Source organism: Ambystoma mexicanum, chromosome 10, assembly GCF_040938575.1.
Source record: "Ambystoma mexicanum isolate Mex_15411 chromosome 10, UKY_AmexF1_1, whole genome shotgun sequence".
NCBI classification, from domain to species: Eukaryota; Metazoa; Chordata; class Amphibia; order Caudata; family Ambystomatidae; genus Ambystoma; species Ambystoma mexicanum.
Window position 1 is genome coordinate 1,449,588,664 of NC_090932.1, and position 19,375 is coordinate 1,449,608,038.

Sequence of the window (19,375 nt, forward strand, 5' to 3'; positions counted from 1 at the left end):
ACTCCTCATATGACTCAGACCTTGTCACCCTTAAACGCAAGTGCAGGGTAGCTGAGAGGAAATGGCATGCCTCGTACATCCTCTGACAAACTGACCTGGCCCCTGCTCCAAAGGCAATACCGGCTCTCTGTCCTCACCAAGAAGAGAGCTCACATCCAAGCCCCATCTCTGCGGTATCTAACAACTCGGCTGAACTCTTTAAAATCTGCAAGGAACTGGCCAATCCTGGTTCAGTCTCTACCTCTCCTTTCCCTTCCCAGGCCCACTGCACTGGCTTCTAATTTCATCTGAAACTTAGGACCTCCTGTCCTCTCTCTCCTCCCACCCCTCTACTCCCGGCTCCTCCTCTGGCCACCTCACCCCCCCCTCCTTCTCTGCCTTTGCACTGTTCTCCCCAGATGAGGTCTCTAGACAAGTCTGATCTATGAAAGCCTCATCTAAACAGGTCCACCCGTGTTCCTCCAAAACGATCAAGGACCACATTGACTCCCTGGCATCTGCCCTTGCCGACTTCTGCAACCACTCTTTTGCCACTGGAGTCTTCCCTTCCACCCTGAAGCACTCCCTTATGCACCATCTTCTTAAGAAACCCTCTGCCGACCGCCCAGCCCGGCCAACTATCACCCAATCTCCATCACTTCTTTCCTGGGCAAACTCTTGGAAAAGCTGGCCATCTCCCAGCTCAATCCTCACACTGAACCTGTTGGTTGTCTCCATGATCATCAGTCTGGCTTCAGAGCCGCCAGAAGCATGGAAACTGCTCTCCTGAACATCCGTGAAGACCTGCTCTTTAACCTTGGTTCCAACACCCCCTGTGTCCTCATCTTACTTGATCTCTCTACTGCCTTTGACACGGTCAACCATGCCATCCTGCTCAACCGTCTCCGTGATAACTTGGGGCTCACAGGCCAGGCCCTAGCATGGCCGACCTTTTTCTCTGATCGACCCTCCCAGGTTCAACTTTGGTCCTTCCTCTCCTCTATCTTTATCTCTACCGGTGGTGTTCCCGAGGGGTCTAACCTTAAACCAATACCTGGCACTTCTTGCCAACCGAATTGCCGTGCTCTGCCCCAACTTCCAGTGCTATGCGGATGACACTCAGCTCATTTTCAGGCTACCCTCAGCCACCTCTTCGCTCTCTCATCTCAGACTGCCTGTCCGCCATCCAGGAGTGGTGTGCTGCCAACGATCTCTGCCTTAATGCCAGTAAGACCAAGATTCTCCTTATCGGCGCACCTGCTCCCTCCTGTCCTGTCACTCTCTGGCCGGCTTCTCCTGGCCCTCTTCCTGCTCCCACCTGTGAGGCTAAAAACCTCAGGTCATCGACTCCACACTCTCCTTCTCTCCTCACATCACTGATGTCTCTAAGAAGTCACACTACCAGCTGCACTTCCTCAGAGGTATTCTTCCTTTCCTCTCCTTCCCCCAGAAGCTCACCGTCTCCAGAGCTCTGGTTCTCTCTAGGCTGGACTATTCTAACAGCCTCTTTCTAAATCGGCCTGCTTCTACTCTCCGCCTTCTGCAACTCACCGAGAACAGGACTGCAAGACTTGTCCTTGACCTCAAGCCCAGGGATGATCTCTCCAGGACTGAAATCTCCACACTGGCTCCAAGTGGCTGCGAGGATTAAGTTCAAAACCCTCTGCATTGTCCACAAGGACTTCTGGGGCCTCAATACCTTCAACTCTCTCTTCCTAAATAGCTTCCTTCAAGCTTTTCGCGTGTCCGCCTCCAACACCCTCAGGGTCAGTCGCTTCTCCAAGCAACGAGTTGGTGGTAGATCTTTGTTCGGCTGGGGCCTCCCTCTGGAACAGCCTCCCTGAAACTTGAGGAGAATCATCTCTGGTTGCGGAAGCACCTCAATACCTTTCTCTTTGCTTCCTCTTTTTCTCCTCCTCTCCCCTGCTGAATTGCTGGCTGAAACTGGACTGGTTACCTGGCCACCCTCTGATCTCGGGCCCAGGTCCCATCCCCTGCCAGTAGCACCCCTGCACTGCCTTCCGGGAAACCCCCATACTTGGGGACTGTCTTCTGTATCCTTTCACTCCCACTTCCAGCACTTGATACCCAATATCAGCACTTACCCTTGCACTTGCCACCAGCTGGCCGTACTTTTACCTATTGTTATTTATTCTATTATCCAAGGTACTGCACTGTCCCCTTCCCCCACACTTTTCCCTTCCCCCTTCCCATGCACTTGCGCAATCTGAACACCACCTGGCCTAGTAGGATCATTGTCTTTATCTTCCCTCTGTTCCCCCTCCTTTGTCTCATCGTGCCTTGAAACACTTGTCTATAGGTGTATTATAAATGCCATATATCATGCCAGCATCACTGTTGTATACATCCATTCGGAAAATATATTTTGTAAATTCATCCAAATAACTAGCATAAAATATGATGTTACTGATCATCCTAACACCTTACATTATCGACATGCACCGATTCAGTGTAAGAAAATAGACTGACAAAGATAAAAGAAGGGATATAGTAAGCACTGGGCTTGAAGAGAAAATAGAAAGTGGTCAAATATAAGGGATGCTTTGACACTATTGCTGGATGTATAAGCACCTAACAAATGCACAATAAATAAAAATTAAAAATAAGAACTTAACCAACAGGAAATTGAAAAACCAGTTTAAGACAAAAGATGCAGATCTGCCTATTCAATAATATTTTTTCAAAAGTCACAAATCAAGATACGGCTGGTTGCTTAAATCAGCTAAACCACGATTCTTTCCCCCCAAAAATATCTAGAGACTATAAATCTGGTCACGATTTTAATAAGTGGGGGCAGTTCCACATTTGGAGGGAACAGACAAAATATACCAAAGTGGACGTAATGGGGCCTGGCTTACTTTAAATGTGTAGGCTGCTGCGCCGTGAATATGAGTTTATGTATCACTGAACAAAGTTTGGAGGCGAAAATGCTTCAAGCGCTACAGCCACATCTGCCAGACATTACATTTCCCGAATGAACATTTTATGCCAATATTAAGGCAAACAGTGGGCCCTTAATAAAAGCCTGAAAGTCCTCAAAGGGAAAGCAATGCTTATAGGACTGTGCACCATAAAGTTCCGTAAAAGTGCTCAAATTCAGAAAGAAACACAAATCAAGACGGCAAGCACCTGCCCAAAAACACTTTCGAGGTAGCGCAGATGTTGGGCATGAATAGGCGCATCACATGGAGTTGGGTAATGAGATCAGATGCAATAAACTACCCTTTTATCCTCAAAAGGCACAGCCTCTGATATGCAGCAACGGATGTCCTGAGTAACCATTTGGCTCTGCTGTTCTGTGTTGGCATATTAATTCTAAATCTAGGCGATGAGCACCTTCTGACACATCCGTGATTCTGACATGACATTAATCCCCAGAATTTAAGCAGATGTGACACAAATGCCCTTTAAAGCAATCTATCCACAATGAACATGCAGGAGAACAAAATAAAGTGTAAAATTAACAAGAGCTCATTTGAATAGCCTTTTGGAAATTCCTAAAAGCCCAACTGGATCTTACATTTGGTTAGACATCTCACCCAGCATCAACTTGGTTTCTTATGACCAATTGCACTAAATGTACGACAGACACAAATATGGCAATCAAGCACGTGACACAGACATTTCTCAGAAAAAAGGTTTATTTTGCTATACAATTATGAAAACATACGCTAGTATTGCAGATTGCTTATCATACTTCTGCGAGACGCAAGTGGATGAACACTGGTTTTATTCTAGTTAGCGAGAATTGGATGCGTGCACCTAGTGCCTGAAAACTATGGTCTGCGCAACTAGAAATGGAATATGTTTTGAGCTAGATGAGCGCATCACATTAATAATGACGGTTTGAAGGATTAAGCACGACCAAGCACAAAGCACATCTATAATATACTCCTCCCAAAACTGCATTGGAAATCTCTTGACCAAGCAGTCAACATGTACTCCATGATCATTGTAAACCACATATAAAGATGTTAACCAACGAAGGGCTCTTCATAAAAAAAATAAAAATAAAAATCTAAAACAAAATACTGAAGACCTCAAATAAAATATTATTGCTCCTCAAAGTGTTTTTTGGGTGTGTTCACATATTAAACATTTCTCCATCTTGTTTTAGATCCAGGGCTTCCTGCATCTTCTTATTGAGGATAGGGCATCAGCCAGACTCCCCTTTAGGAATTCTTCTGGAAAACCTTGGTGGTGACCTAGGAAGTGGATAGAAAGTGGAAACAATCATGCATTGCTCTCATTCTCGGTGACAGTTTGAAAGACAAACGACCCCACTGAGAAGGCTAACCTCATTACCACCCGAAAGATAAGACTGAAACAAGTACTAACAAGCGTGCACATTTATAGACTTGACATTTCAGGAGGGGGACCCGGCATTCCGTCTGTATGAACTCTAAGCTGGTTTCATTACAGCATTCATGATCGGATCTGGCCTGTAGGGAATTGCAGATAGTTATACGGTAGGTGTTTGAGGAAGGGTAGCACAAAAACTACTGGCCAGTCCACGCTGATCACCAGTCAAGGACACTCAAAAAGCCAGTCCAGGATGCAAAAAAGAACAGCCAAATGGTCTCTTCAGGTAACATCACATTCACTTCTACATGCTGCTGTTCATTATAGTAGCTGAAAAATCTCACGGCTGTGGGCTCTGAAGCCTCTGCTCGGTGTGGAATGGTCATCACCTATATAATGCCACTGTCAACCTCTTTAATGTTTGTATTTGGAGCTGGCCACATCAAATTTTGTCAAAGCTCTGGCGGAAGTGAAAAACAGTGACTGTTTCCCGGGTTGTCATCGCCAAACCCTGAATTTGAAAGGATGGATATGCCAAAATTCATCTATTTAAAAGACTAAAGAAATTAAGTATGGTGACCGGAAATGCAATTTTTTACTTTTGGATTTGGTGATCATTTGGTGCTTAACCGCCAATTATAATACATTATTGCATTGGAGCAAGCTAGGAGGGAAATGGCATGCGAGTGGGGGACACAGTTTGAGGGCGTTTGGTTATTCACCCCTGCTCATTTCCACCCATTACCTGCCCCTCCCTACCTGTTGGGAATGCAGCAAAAAGAAAACCTTTCTTTCCATAGACATCTATGGAACCTCCCCGCCCCCAACCTTTGCTGTCATTCCAACCTGCCCTAACTTTTGAATGCAAGTAAAGCATTTTAGCTGGGGTGATTATGAAAACATCTCAAAACTGCCTAAAATAAATCATTCAGGAATCTCCGAGCTAGCTCTATCGAGCAATAACATTAACCATTGGCCTGCTAGTATTATTTCCAAGCAGTTTGCTGAAAATTGCTGTATTAATATCAACTGCAAATGTGCTACTGGTATAATAAAACCAAGTGTGCCTTCAACCTCTTGATTCATATGGGTTCCTTGCACTGAAGTGCTGTCAAAAACAAGCATTGCCAAAGTCAACAGTTTTGGCTTGTGTACAGGTATTGGATAGGCTTTGCGAGGCACATATTTGCAAAGGTAATCGCTCCTTTTTTCCAGCTGTTTCCATCTTACAGCAATGTAACATATCAGTGCATGGGAAATGCCGAACCATGGTGACACCAAAGCCAAAACTGTTCACATTATGATGGCGGAAGCAGCTTTTAGAGAGCTATACATTAGTTTGGGGATCAGACGTGCCACATGAGAAGGCTATGTGAATAAAATGCGCTGGAAGATGAGGCAGTAGAGACTTTTCCATAAAGCGGTAATATATTGTAACCTTTAAGTCAAATACAAATATATAGGCATACCGTAATTCAAGCTTCTGGCAGGCAATCACCCATTTGCTTATTAAACCATACTCATTTATGGAAACCCATTTCAAGACAAATTTTGGTTAGCCTTTATAGCCTGGGTGGAGGCAATCAATAGATGGCTGTGCCTCAATCACCTTAAGCTTAATGGTGACGAGAGGTGCCCCTTTGCCACCCATAAAACATAACCTATGGCCTTCAAATGCTTGACTAGTTCGCACAGAATCCCGTTCTAACCCCAGTCTTGGTAATTAAGATCTTGAGTATTAACACAGATGCGGAACCATCATCATTGGCGCCCTTCATCATCAGCCATTGCTCAAGCAGTGTTCTCAAATGACGTGCCACCAGAGAAAATGAAAATATTTTTCTGAAAATGCCCAAATCACGACTAGTCTCATCATGACTCGATTATTGTAATGTTATTTACTTGAAATTACATGGCACTAACATTTACAAACTCTATGGTGTAAAATGTAGCTGCTAGGCCAACTGGACCATATCATTTCAGGTTCTAAACTACTTCATTGGCTGCCTCCGAAGAAAAGGGTAAGCAGAAGGTAGCGTCTTAACTATAATGCATTCTATGGGACACAACTACAAAAATTACCGGTTTGTTCATGTGTAAGGAAAGAAAAGGTCTCTTTTTATCAATGTTCCCCTCCATATTCGATGGACACCCCTCCCCCAAACCTTGTGCTTTTGTTTTTCATCATGCCTTGACTTTTTATAGTAAAGCCTTCAGCTTCACGCCACTGGGCTTTTGCTCACATGTTATGGGGAAACTGACTAGTTCTTCAGGCTGTTAGTACTGGGAAACTAGGTTTCCCTTAGGGCCTCATTACAAGCATTGCGGTCTGGAAATAAGGGTACAGGTAGCAGTGTACTGCCACCCTTTCCGGACCGCCAGAAAAGTATGCCTGCAAGGGCCATTGCTCCCGGCAGGTCTGACCTGCCGGGGGCACTGGCCCGGCAGTCATGGTTTTCACTGAAGTACCAGCGATGTTAGTAACAGTGCCGGTGCTTCCGTGTCCCCATTGCCATGGAGTCCTATGGGACTCCACAGGGATGGGGACTTACATATCCACTGCCTAACACCACGGGGCGCTGGGACTTGTAATGTCCCAGTGGCACTCGGATATCAGGCGGTGGAATGGTGTTACGATTTCAGCAGCAATCCGCCGGTAGCACCGGCAGATTACCGCCAAACTCGTAATGAGGCCATTAGTCTTTTGACCGTTACTTTTTTTGGGGTAACTATCATTGCACAATGCATCTTCCAATGCAGTGCAATGAGGGTTCTTTTGTATGGCCCAGGACTACACTCAAAAGGAGGTTTTGGTTACCTAAGGTGTGCCTAAAAACAAACTGGCGGGAGCAGTTACTTTTCTGTACTTTTTACTGTACTTTATGTAAGCCTTATCACACTTGGCTACTAACAGTGGCTAGTGTCAACATGGCTGTGCCACAAGGTTTTTTGTTTGTTGCTTGAGCATCTTGCCCCTTGGCCTTCCTGCCCTGCCAGGTCAGAAATTTACTTTTATAGTCATGTCCTTGCCCAGGAAAGGCTAAAGTGCAATTTTGGTTAAAAGTAAAAAAAGAAACCTTTAGCACCATCTACAAACAAAATCATTACCAAGTACATTTTTAAATTGAAGTCCTAATTATTTTACAATTCATTATTACTCTCAATATTGCATACATTAATTAAATGTTAATTTCATAATCACTAATTTAATTCAATTCTAATAACCAATTACATTTTACATAAAATCTTCTGTATTATAAAATATTAATTGAAAGCATAATTATTAAAATCTTTCAAGTAATTTCATTATATCCTTCCACACATAATATGCTGCCGTTGTTATAACCAATGACTCCTTTGAGTGAACAAATCTTCGACAATCCAATTTATATTTCTCTATTAAAATTTCACAATTTGTTAAAAGGGGGACGCCTTGTCTCAATATTTTTCTTACAGTGCCTGCACATTGGATCCCCTTTTTTTAAAACTTTCGGCCAAGCCCCTAAATGATCTAATGTAGGCAAGATGTTATGACGCAGATTAGTATAAACCTTCTCACCTCTATTACATATTTTGGACAAATAAGTTGGTGGTTTACCTGGTTGGAAGCCTTGTTTGTTTGCTGTATTCTTGAAGTCTTTTTGGATGACAAAATGTCTACATTTCTAGATATGTCCCAAATAAACCTTTTCTTTTTCAAATTCTTATGAAATACAGGAATACCAGATCTATATTTTCTAAATGTCTTGTGGCTGAATTTTCCCAAATCCAAAAAAAGGTAATTTCTTTCCTTGTTGCTGTTCTTATTTACGAAAATATGTAAGCGTGTTAGTCTTGACCTCGGCCTTCTTAAGTATGACATAGAATCCTTTCTCTGTACTTTCTATAGAGCAAACAAAGATGATACTCCCAATTCACATCAGAGTGCCTCCACAGGCACTGCCGGGGGGACACCCAAGATGGAACATAGGAGTTTAGCCTCAGGACTATCCAGCCAGGTTACCATTTTAGAGGGAAGAACCTGTAAGCCATACATAATGCAGGGAATAATACCAGTTCTGTAAATTGTTTAGTAAGCATTCAACATTAGAGACTCCAAAGTGCTGTTTATTTCCTCATTACTTCACGCATACTTTCCCACATAGGAAAAATCTGGGGTAGAAGTTACCAGGATGCCAAGATAGATATACAAATCCACTACTTCAAGCTTTTCGCCATCTTCCAATCAAATTTCATATTACTGTATTTCCACCTATAGATTACCATAACCTTTGTTTTATCGACATTTATTTTCATATTGTTATTTGCTGCATAATTTACCAGGGCATCTAAAGATCGTTGAAGGCCTACATGTGTCAGATCGAGAAGGATAGGGTCATCCGCATAGGCTAGCCATTGTACTATCGTTTCTCCCACTTCTGGGGGAACATCTCACTGTACTCCATCCATCTCTGCCATGTATATAGATTGTAATGTGTGGGTGACAAAACAACCCTGCTTCCATCCCATATTGTTTTTTATGGGTTCTGTAAGGCGTCCAAACACACCAAGGCAGAATTATTCATGTACAGCAGTCTATATTACAATTCTCCGGTTTGAACCAAAGTAAATGCTAAGTAACTGTCGAAGGCTCGAGAATAATCTACATACAAAGGTATAATTTCCTTCCTCTGCGCCGGTAGATGTTTGCAGTTATATAATTCAGGGCCCAGCGATTTTTCAGAATGAGGCCTGCAAAAATGTTATTGCTAGAATACAGCATAGCTAAAATTCTGTAGGAAACGGAGTTTAGTCCATTTCCTTTTTTAAAAATGTGAATAATAATGGATTTACACCAGCTATAAGGAATCTTTCCAGAGTGGAGAATTTTTGCAAATCAGGCAGTGAAAACCTTTTCCCAGTGCTCACGCTATCCGGGCCGGGAGCTTTAGATCACTTAAGTTTCTTAATGAGGCGATAGGCTAATGTGTATCAACATGGCCGCCATGGAATAGGAAGGCGGGGCTCTGTATGGAGCAGCTAACAGGCAAGTGAAATTGGGAGGGATTACAAAAAAGCAGGGTCTGTTGGGGGTTGGGGGGGGACATGGTGGGCAGGTAAGCTGGCCATCAGGTGCCATAAAACGCAGGCTTTCACTGGTAGTGTAAGACCGCGTTCCCAGCAACTCGATTGGCTGGATGTCCCACCCAGGTTGCGAATTGACAATAATTGCCAACGGGCACGCTCGAGGCTCTTATACAGTGGATGACGTCGGTCTCGCGAGGAGCGCCCTCTGGTGGAGAGAAGAAAAAAAAAATTCCAAAGCAGCAAGCTGAAGGTAAGGATAGATCTAAGATGAGGAATACGTGGGAGGACACAATCCATTCGAAAGGTATTTTCTATAGGTGTGTCAACATTTACGGCAATCATTTGACTTCAACATAATGAATAGAAATTTCCAGTTTGCACGTGAAAGGTTGCTTTTATGATTTCTCAACCAATTTTTATAATTGGTTGTTCACTTACTATTCTATCATGTTTTCCTTTGACTGTTAATACAATGTCTGGTTTTATCATTCAGACTTCTCTTAGTTATTAATATGTCAAAGATGCCCAGTTTTTGTTCTCAACAATTCAATTTGGTACCACCTATGACATCTGGCAATCACTGAATCCGCAAAAGCGTCTAAATTCCACTCATTGTCCTCCAATTGTGTTTCAACGGAGGCCTTAATTTCTATTCTAAATGCATTAAATGTACTCCATATCAATCTAATTCCTTGGGTATTTACTTCAGCTTTTTCGTTAGTTCTATTGAATTTTTCGCCTTGAACAAAAAACATACTTCACTTGAGCATTGCGTGGTCGCTTGATCCCGTTTGGGACATCTTAAAATTGGAAGTTAATTTTCTCTGTAGCACTAGCAAAAATGTAATCTGTGAGGGAGGCATGGTATTACAAGTAGACACTTACACAAGAGCTGCAAGTTTCAAAACCTTTATTAAATGGTTTAAAAAGGGGTTGGAAAACTCCTATCTTGCCCTATAACTAAGATGGGAGTATTCTCGACCACCAAACAAAAGAACATACAGTGCTAGTAAGTCCTTAGTCAAAATAAAAGGGCCTATAGTAATAAACCGAATGCCTGCCCTCTTTCTAATACAATAAACTGTGTAAAGGGTATATGTAACGCAAAAAGTAAAATCAGTGTTGAAAAGGAAAGTCACTATGGCTGCGTAAACTCCCTTCCCCACGTTTGTAGCACGGGGTGAGGTGGCACACTTGGACCTTTCAAGATTACTCTGGATTTGGACACAGGATGCAGTTTGTTTCGTGTACCAGGGCCCATTTGAGCCTTCCACAAAAAACGTCACTAGTTTATCTGCCGGATTTCCGGCTTTCTCTCTCCAGCCCAGGTCACCTTTTAGCCTGCAATACAGTTCAACAAAAGTTTGTTTCTTTCTGGTTACCACAATTCAATACAGACTTCCCTCTGCTGGGCTCAAACCTTTAAATCTTAATGTACAGGGGTTCCCTTCCCCAAGTTTCAATCCCACTTTCATAAGCTACCCTCTGTCGGACTCGAGCCTCTTTTCACTTGCCTTCCGCTGTCGAAGACTTTCGAAACTGCAAGGCTTTTGCTCTTACCTCGGCATGACCACTTTGACCTTAAAACATCACTTTTTCTCTTCCACACCCATGCCTCTTAGAAAATGTAGTTTGAGCACAGTATTTATTTCAAAATTCAATGATATCTCTCACATCCAGGTTTCCCTCTGCTGGGATAAAACCTAACAGTTCAAATCTTGCATCTGAGTTGCTTTCTCTTCCCGCCTCTTCTACGGCATCAGACATTTCAGAGATTTTTTATGGGGCAATCTTCTGTTTCCAGACCACTTTGTTACTTTGTATCTTTACAGTTCTTTACAATGTTTTGCGTTCTCTCATGTCTTATCGGCACACACGCAACCTTCATTCGTCGGGTACTGTTGGTCAAGTTTCATTTAACACACCGGACTCTCACCAGGCTGTGTTAATTTTAGTCTTTCGCTGCTTTGATCCTGAAGTCAAGGCTGGTGCCACAACTGCCACTGCACCTCCCCAACTCTGCCCTTCACCCGGGAGGGTGGCTGGTATCCCTGAGACATAAAAGAGGTTTGTCTCTTCTCTCTGGCTGGGCCTCCTTGCGCAACCTTCAAGGCCTTTCAGTGGCAACAATCTCTCACCGGAGTGCCCAAGGTTTCTCGGTACCTCAGTTCCGTCCCTAGGTCTGCTGCTCTATATGTTCCTGGTCGATACAGATTTCTTTGACAAGGCCCTACAGGGTAATCAAAAATGAACATTCAATCTCAGGACCGGCAGGTTCCCGATTTCAAAATTCTGTATATTGAATTGTTGCACTAACCTCTGTAATTCTTAAACAGAGACCAAATTCGAACCTGTAGGGGTTAATGAATACTGTCAGGCCGAGAGGGCACTTAGATACTTTCTAACATTAACTCAAAGCCAAGGGCAGAGGAAAACTCACCCAGTCTTCAGAGAGCTCATGGGAAGCTGGGCGCAGAGGTAATGCGGTCCAGTGGTACTCTATAGCAAAGATAGAGAGGCAGAAAAAAGTCAAGAAGTGACTAAATTGAGTAGTGTTATGCATCGGTGGTTAGGCAAGAAAACCCCACCTAAGCCCGATACTCAAATCTGGAGCTCAAACAGAGCGGGAACAGCAAGGTCTATAGATGGTGTAGTGCTAACAATTTCATATCGCAATTCGTGAATCTACACATTGTTGCCCAGAACGAGCCGGCACGATGTGTCGCTCCAGAGACCATCTCATGAATAATGCAGCAGCACGGAAAGCCAAAGAAAGTAAGAAAGACAAAACCATAGAAATGGAGCACTGAAAAGGATCAACATTGTGACAGCTGCACCAGTCGCAGAAATTACGCCAACGGTACAGGGATTTTGTTGCTGGCCGCCTGGCCGAAAGCAACACCCCCATCACGTCATCCGGGAGGTCCCAATCCTTATACCTCAACCTGTCAGATACCAAGCGTGAAGGTTGAGAGTTTTGACCACTGGAATGTTGAACTTGACAGTACCTCCCCCACCCCCTCCCCGCTCAGAGCGTCTGCCGCCACATTTTCGTCTTCAGCCAGATGGAATTGCAGAGCGAAATTCCCTGCTGGATGGCCCAGAACCAGAGCTGCATTGCCCCTCTCGACACAAAGGGAGTAACCCTATTCCCCCCCACCCCCACCACCCCTTTTTTGTTGAGCTAATGCATGGCTACTGTGTTGTCAGTCATCATCAGGAAACTCTTCCACCGTACAGAGGGCAGAAAAGCCTTCAGGGCTAGCCCGATAGCCCTCAGTTCTAACAGATTGATGTGGAGTCTCAACTCCGGAGACCAATGGCCGCTGGCAGTGAAGTCGCTGGCATGAGCGCCCCATCCTGTGAGGGAAGCGTCTGTCACTACTGCCACCTTCGGCCACGGTTGCCAAAACAGTAGCTCCCCCCCCCCCGCATCAGGTTCCCTTCATTGGCCCACCACAGAAGATCCTGGGAGACAGAGTGGAATCTGAACGGGATCCGTCATCTTGCCGGAGAACTGCAACCACTGCATCTTGAGAACCCATTGCAGGGATCTCATGCGCAGCCTGGCCTCTGGCACCGGGAAAATGCAAGATGCCATGAGGCCGAAAAATCTTAAGAATTCGAAAGCCGTGAGACTCCGGGCATGTTGAAACTTGTCCATCATCTGCACAATGTGATGAGCCCTCACTATGGGAGGCGAGGACATTAAAGAACGTGCCCAACACAGCCCCGATGTACTGGAGCGGTTGGTAAGGTGTCGATGCGACTTCTTGAAATTCAGGGAGAAGCACAGCCTGTGGAGGGTGCGGCAGGTGAGACTGAGGTGAACCAATGCTTGCTCAGGAGAGCGCTCCCGGATCAACCAGTCCAGCTAGGGGTAGACGTGAATACCCCCCTCTCTTGAGATACGCTGCCACCACCACTATTAGCTTAGTGAAGACCCTCGGGGCGGAGGTAAATCTGAATGGCAGGACCCGAAACTGAATGTGCGACTCACCAGCCGCAAACCTCAGGTACTTTGTGTCATGGATGAAAGTACACAGTTGGCACATGAAAGTAAGCATCCTGTAGGTCCAGAGACACCAACCGATCCTGATGTTGAAGGGCCTGGAGGACATGAGAAAGAGTAACCATCTTGAACTTGTCCTTCCTGAGAAGTTTGTTCAACCAACGCCAAAGTCCATGATGGGTCTCACTTCCCCGTCTTTTTTCAGGATAAAAAAATAAGGGGAATACCATCCTTTGTTCCTCTCTGCTACAGGCACCAGTTCTATGCCGCCTCTCTCCAGCAGGGATTGAATTTCCTACGCAAGGAGCGTATCCGGACTCTTCAAAGAGATTCCCCGGTGGATTGTCCTGAGGCCTCTGCCGGAAAGGAAGACAATAGCCGTGGTTATGATCGCCAGAACCCACACATCTGAAGTAATGGCGCGCCACTCTGCAAGATGCTGCGCCAGCCTTCCCCAACCGGCGAACCATAGCCTCTAGGCCCTTCAACTTCAGGACTGGTTGGTGTCTCTCGACCTCAAGGACGCTTATTTTCATGTGCCGATACATCCAAAGCACAAGAAGTACCTAAGGTTCGCGGTTGGCGACTCGCACTTTCAGTTTCGGGTCCTGCTGTTCGGATTGACCTCTGCCCCGAGGGTCTTCACCAAGCTCATGGTTGTGGTGGCAGTGCACCTCAGGAAAGGGGGGATTCACGTCTACCCCCTACCTGGACGATTGGTTGATCAGGGGGCGCTCTCCCGAGCAAGTCCTGGATCATCTGTCAGTCACCTGACACTCCCTCCACAAGCTGGGATTCTCCCTCAACTTAAAGTCGTCCCATTTGACACCAACTCAGAGGCTCCAGTACATCGGAGCAGTGCTCGATACGTCCCTGGGGCAGTGTTTTACTCCCCAGGTGAGGGCATATCACATTCAGCAGATGGTGCACAGGTTTCAGCTTGCCCAGAGTCTCCCAGCGTTCGAGTTCTTGAGGTTGCTCAGCCTCATGGCATCCTGCATTCATCTGGTGCCAGAAGCCAGGTTGTGGATGAGATCTTTGCAATGGGCACTCAAGCGCCAGTGGTCTCAGTCCTCTGGCAGGATGTCAGACCCCGTTCAGGTGCCGTCCTCGGTCGCCCAGGACCTTCTGTGGTGGGCCGTCGAAGCCAATCTGATGAAGGGGGCTCTGTTTTGGCTACCCTGGCTGGAGGGGACGATTGTGACGGACGCATCCCTCACGGGATGGGGAGCTCATATCAACGAGTTGAAAGTCAGCGGTCGGTCTCCCTTAGAGTCCAGACTCCATATCAATCTGTTGGAGCTGACGGCCGTCAGGCTAGCCCTGAAGGGTTTTCTGCCGACTGTGCAAAGGAAGACTGTCCTGATCCTGACGGACAACACAGTGGCCATGCACTACCTCAACAAAAAGGGGGCGGGCAGAGTCACTTCCTCTGTGCAGGGAGGCGATGCAGCTCTGGTTCTGGGCAATCCAGCAGGAAGTTTCGATCTCGGCAGTTCATCTGGCCAGAGACGAAAACGAGACAGCGGACGCTCGAGCAGGTAGAGTGCGATCTCTCACGAGTGGGAGTTGGCTCAGGAGATTCTCCTGGAGCTCTTCGCCCTTTGGGGGACCCCTCAAGTGGATCTCTTCGCCTCCAGTGTCAACCAGAAGTGCGAGAGGTTCTGCTTGCGGGAATTTCCTCCAAAAGGAGCCTTAGGAGACGCGTTCGTGGTGGAGTGGTCATTCCCACTGCTGTACATGTTTCCTCCAGTCCCAGTCATCCCGCAAGTACTGCGGAGGTTACGGAGGTTCGGTTCCCGGATGATCCTCATTGCTCCGGCGTGGGCCCAGAGGACATGGTACCCGGACCTTCTCGACTTGTCCATCTGCCCTCCATGTCGTCTTCCCAAACGAGACGATCTGCTCTCATGGGAGGGGAGGGGGTAGGGGGGGTCAGGTTCATCATCCAGAGGTCAGATCCCTGAACCTTCACGCTTGGTTTCTAAAAGGTTGAGGTATAAGGATTGGGACCTCCCTGAAGACGTGATGGAGGTGTTGCTCTCGGCCAGCCGGCCCGCAACAAAGTCTCTGTACCGTTGCCCTAACTTCTGCGACTGGTGCAGGGTTCAGAATATGGATCCTTTTGCTTGTGACATTCCCATGGTTCTGTCTTTTCTGCTTTCTTTGGCCCACAGGGGCTTGCAAGTGGGTACCGTAAAAGGTTACCTGGCGGCGCAGTCCATATTTAAGCGCTCGTCTGAAGAGTGTTCCCATTTTAGAATTCCTTTAATTTCTCAGTTTCTGAAAGGGCTCACTAATGTGTTCCCTCCGTCACCTTTCCAGGTGCCCGGTTATGATTTGAACCTGGTTCTTAAGTTTCTGATGGGTGCTCCGTTTGAGCCTTTGCATTCATGCCCTTTGAGACTGCTAACTCTTAAAACTGTATTTTTGGTTGCGGTCACTTCGGCTCGCAGAGTGAGTTACAGGCACTTTCAGTTAAGCCACCCTTCACTGCGTTTCATAAGGACAGAGCTGTCCTTAGAGTTCGTCCTTCCTTTCTTCCGAAGGTGGTGTCGGAATTTCATTTAGGCCAGAAGGTTGTTCCTCTGGCGTTTTATCCTCCTGCACATCCTGGTAAGGAAGAGGAGAGGCTCCATATGCTGGATCCTAGGAGAGCTTTAAGCTTTTATATTTCACGCATGTCCCGGGTCAGAGTGGACGATCAACTCTTCTTTGGTTACGCTGGAAAGCGTTTGGGACAAGCTGTGACGAAACAGACTTTGTCTCGCTGGATTATTTTGGCTATCTGAGTGTTACCGCTTGGCGGGTAAGGACCCACCGGTCGGCTTGCGGGCCCATTCTACCAGGGGTATGGCTGCCTCTACCGCCCTACAGAGGGGTGTTCCTATTCGGAACATCTGTGATGCAGCCACCTGGGCTTCGGTACATACTTTTGTACGTCACCACTCCCTAGATTCCATCCGTGGGCAGGATCTGGCCTTTGGCAAGGCGGTCCTTTTCTCTGCAATTTGATTGGGCATTCTAAATTTCTGTTTTCTGAATTCTTTTTCCCACCTCCTTGCATTGGTACTGCTTTGGGAGCCTGTCATAGATATGGAATACGTCGGAGGACCCAATCCCCTCGAAGAACAAGTTACTCTCTTACCTGGTAACGTTCTTTCGATGGCATGGTCTGACGTATTCCATATCGCTCCCTCCCTGCCTTCCCCGCTACAGAAATTCTTATGTGATTGCAGCTTACATTTCCGCAAGGCTTTGTGCGTCAGACTGGCAGAAGACTGGTGCCGACACGTTCTGGGGAAAAAACTACAACTGAGGCTATGGGTGTCGTGCGTCCTACTTAGAACATCCAGTGACGTGGGGCGTCGGAGGAGGTCGTCGAGGGCAGCGTATCGACGCAGGATGCAGACGCAGAAGATTTTCCGAAGCAGCACAGCTGTGGTGATTACATGTCAGATATGCAATACGTCGTCGGACCATCCCATCGAAAGAACATTACCAGGTAAGAGTAGCTTGTTATTTCCTGCGCAAGGAGCAGATCCGGAAGCTTCAAAGAGTTTCCCTGGTGGATTGTCGAGGCCGCTGAAGGAAGGGAAGGCAGTAGCCGTGGGCAATGGTATCCAGCACCCACGCATCTGAAGTAATGGTTCGCCATTCTTCCAGATGCTGAGATAGTCTGCCCCCAACCGGCAAACCATGGGACATGGCCTCATGACTGCTTGGAAGAGGCTGCAGCAGTGCCTGAAGGCAAAGAGGCAAAGAGGCAGCTGCCTGAGCGGCTCTGGCACCACGATTTCCCCGACCACCACAGGTACTTTTTTCCAGTAGGACTAGTAGTAACGAAAAGAAACTCCCCTCCATTGCTGTCCCCTATGACGAAAAGGCGGAGGTTGACGCACAGCTGGGCGTCAAGATTTAGCTGCAGCTTTTGAGGTCTGCAACCTCTCCAGGCTCTCGTCAGCCTTGCTGCTGAACAAATGTGCGCTATCGAAGGGCATTTGAGCAAAACCAGACTTCCGCAACCACGCAAATCTGCGTACACCGGTGCTCGCAGCCATGGATCAGCTAACACCGTTGGCCATATACAAACCAGATTGAAGGGATTCGCACATGGCATCCTTGCTGTCCTGCATGAGAGCAAGGAACCCATCCCTTTCTCCCCTCCCACCCCCCGGGAATATGCTCAGCCGCTAAAGAAACAGTTCCACAGAGTGTGTGGCACAAGTGGAGTTGGCCGATTTCAATGCCATGCTCCCAGCAGAAAATACCTTCCAGGCCCAACCATCGATGCGCTTGTCATCCCTATCCGGAGGGATGGTAGGGTACGCCGCCTGCCTCGAGGTGGCCGTAGCCGACTGAACCACCAAGCACTTGGGAGTGGGGCGAGTAGATAAATAGCTGGGGGTAGCAGCTGCCATCCTTTTCTGTAGGGTGATATGAAATGGTAAAACCGGGTCAGAGGATGGACCTTGATCTAAGAAGTCCGTTAGATCATCCTGCACAAAGTCTTCAGGAGTACTGGACAGCCCAGATACTCCAAGGCCCTTGCCATGAGCCTCCTGTATGAAGAGACTGCATGAGCCCCAGGCTCAGGTCTACCAAATTCCACTTCCGTGGAAGTGTCCAACCCACTGGCATCATGGAGGGTTGCCTCAACTCCTTCAACTGACTGTCTCCAGATAAAAAGTGGAGCTTCATCAAGTTCACCAGGGTCTTCAAACTCAGACCTTTCCTCCTCTTCATAAATGTTAGCCAGAGGGAGTTGAAACCCAGGTCTGGTGATAGAAGCGGGCGTGGAATCCAAAATAGGCCTCACAGACTTCACCGTAGCCTTCCTAGGAGGATCCACCACATCAGGGTACCCCAAAAGGAAGATTGCGGGCAAAAATACCAGACGGTATCGAGAGTGCCGAAGGCTTGGACGTCGAAACAGTCGACAACCTCGATGTCGGGAACACCACAGGCTTCAGCGTCGACACAGGTGCCGATGGCACCATGGGCTGATACGATGGCAAAGCGTTGATGTCCGAGTCGGTTGCTGCGGTCTCGCTGGGGACGAGGACCGAGACCTAGAAGCACATCTCTTGCAACCTTTCGAATCCTTGTCTGTACGGGACCTCGAAGGCTCCAGATGCGAGTCGCGACGTGGACCTGAACCCGAAGGTTTACGAGCCACAGAACGAGACTGATCCTGGCTGGCCTCGTTAGAAGGCATGACCGGACCCATGCCCTGCGATTGAAAAATCGCTAACATTTGTTCTTTAAACGCAGCCCATTTCTCCAGATTGGAGGACTTCGTCAGGCACGCTACCTTCCTCGAGGCACCATCCTCTGAGGACGGGGAAGGCGACCAGTGACGGCACTTCCTAGAGTGCTGGGACGAGGAAGACGAATGGCGGGAACCACTCCGGGACCGAGATCCGAGACTCCTTCCGAAACGAAGAGTCGTCAGTCAGTGGCAACCCCCTTGGACTTCGATTTGGATTTACGTGACTGGCTTAGAGCCCCTACCTACCTGGAGCTTCCCCTAACGCTCATGCATGGCCTTGGCACTCAGCGACTGGCATTTCGAGCAGTCGTTGGTGTCATGCGACTTGCCCAGGTAACACAAACAAATGCGATGCGGGTCAGTGATTGACGTTTTCGACTTGCAGTCCCGGCAGGTATTTAAGCAAGATCGCAGAGTCGGAGGGGTCAAAGAAAAAGACATTGTAAGGATAATACACACAAGGCGCGCCGAGTCTCACGAAGCAACACGTTTGCGGAAAAAACGGAACTGAGGCTACAAGCGCCAAGCATCCCATTTATAGCATCCAGTGACGTCGCCCTCGACGGATGCCTTCGAGGGACATGGACCCGACGTCATCGACGTAGGACGCCCTCTGCTGAAAAAGTTGCAAATTACCATGTGGATCAGGGGGGTAGGCGGAAAGGAGTAGGCTTTCATGCCGGTCCACTGGAGGTGAAATGCGTCGCCCAGAGAGCCGGGGA

At 47.1% G+C, this 19,375-nt stretch overlaps 1 protein-coding gene across 1 annotated transcript in view; it reads right to left on the bottom strand.

The window, feature by feature from the left end:
* Window positions 1–3,623: 3,623 nt before the first annotated feature.
* The window catches only part of ALDH2 (aldehyde dehydrogenase 2 family member), a 742,177-nt gene continuing 726,425 nt past the window's right edge, over window positions 3,624–19,375 (bottom strand). The window contains exon 13 of the mRNA XM_069619512.1: window positions 3,624–4,205. Coding sequence (XP_069475613.1) covers window positions 4,173–4,205 — 33 coding nt within the window. The 3' untranslated portion in view covers window positions 3,624–4,172. The remainder of the gene's footprint in view (window positions 4,206–19,375) is intronic.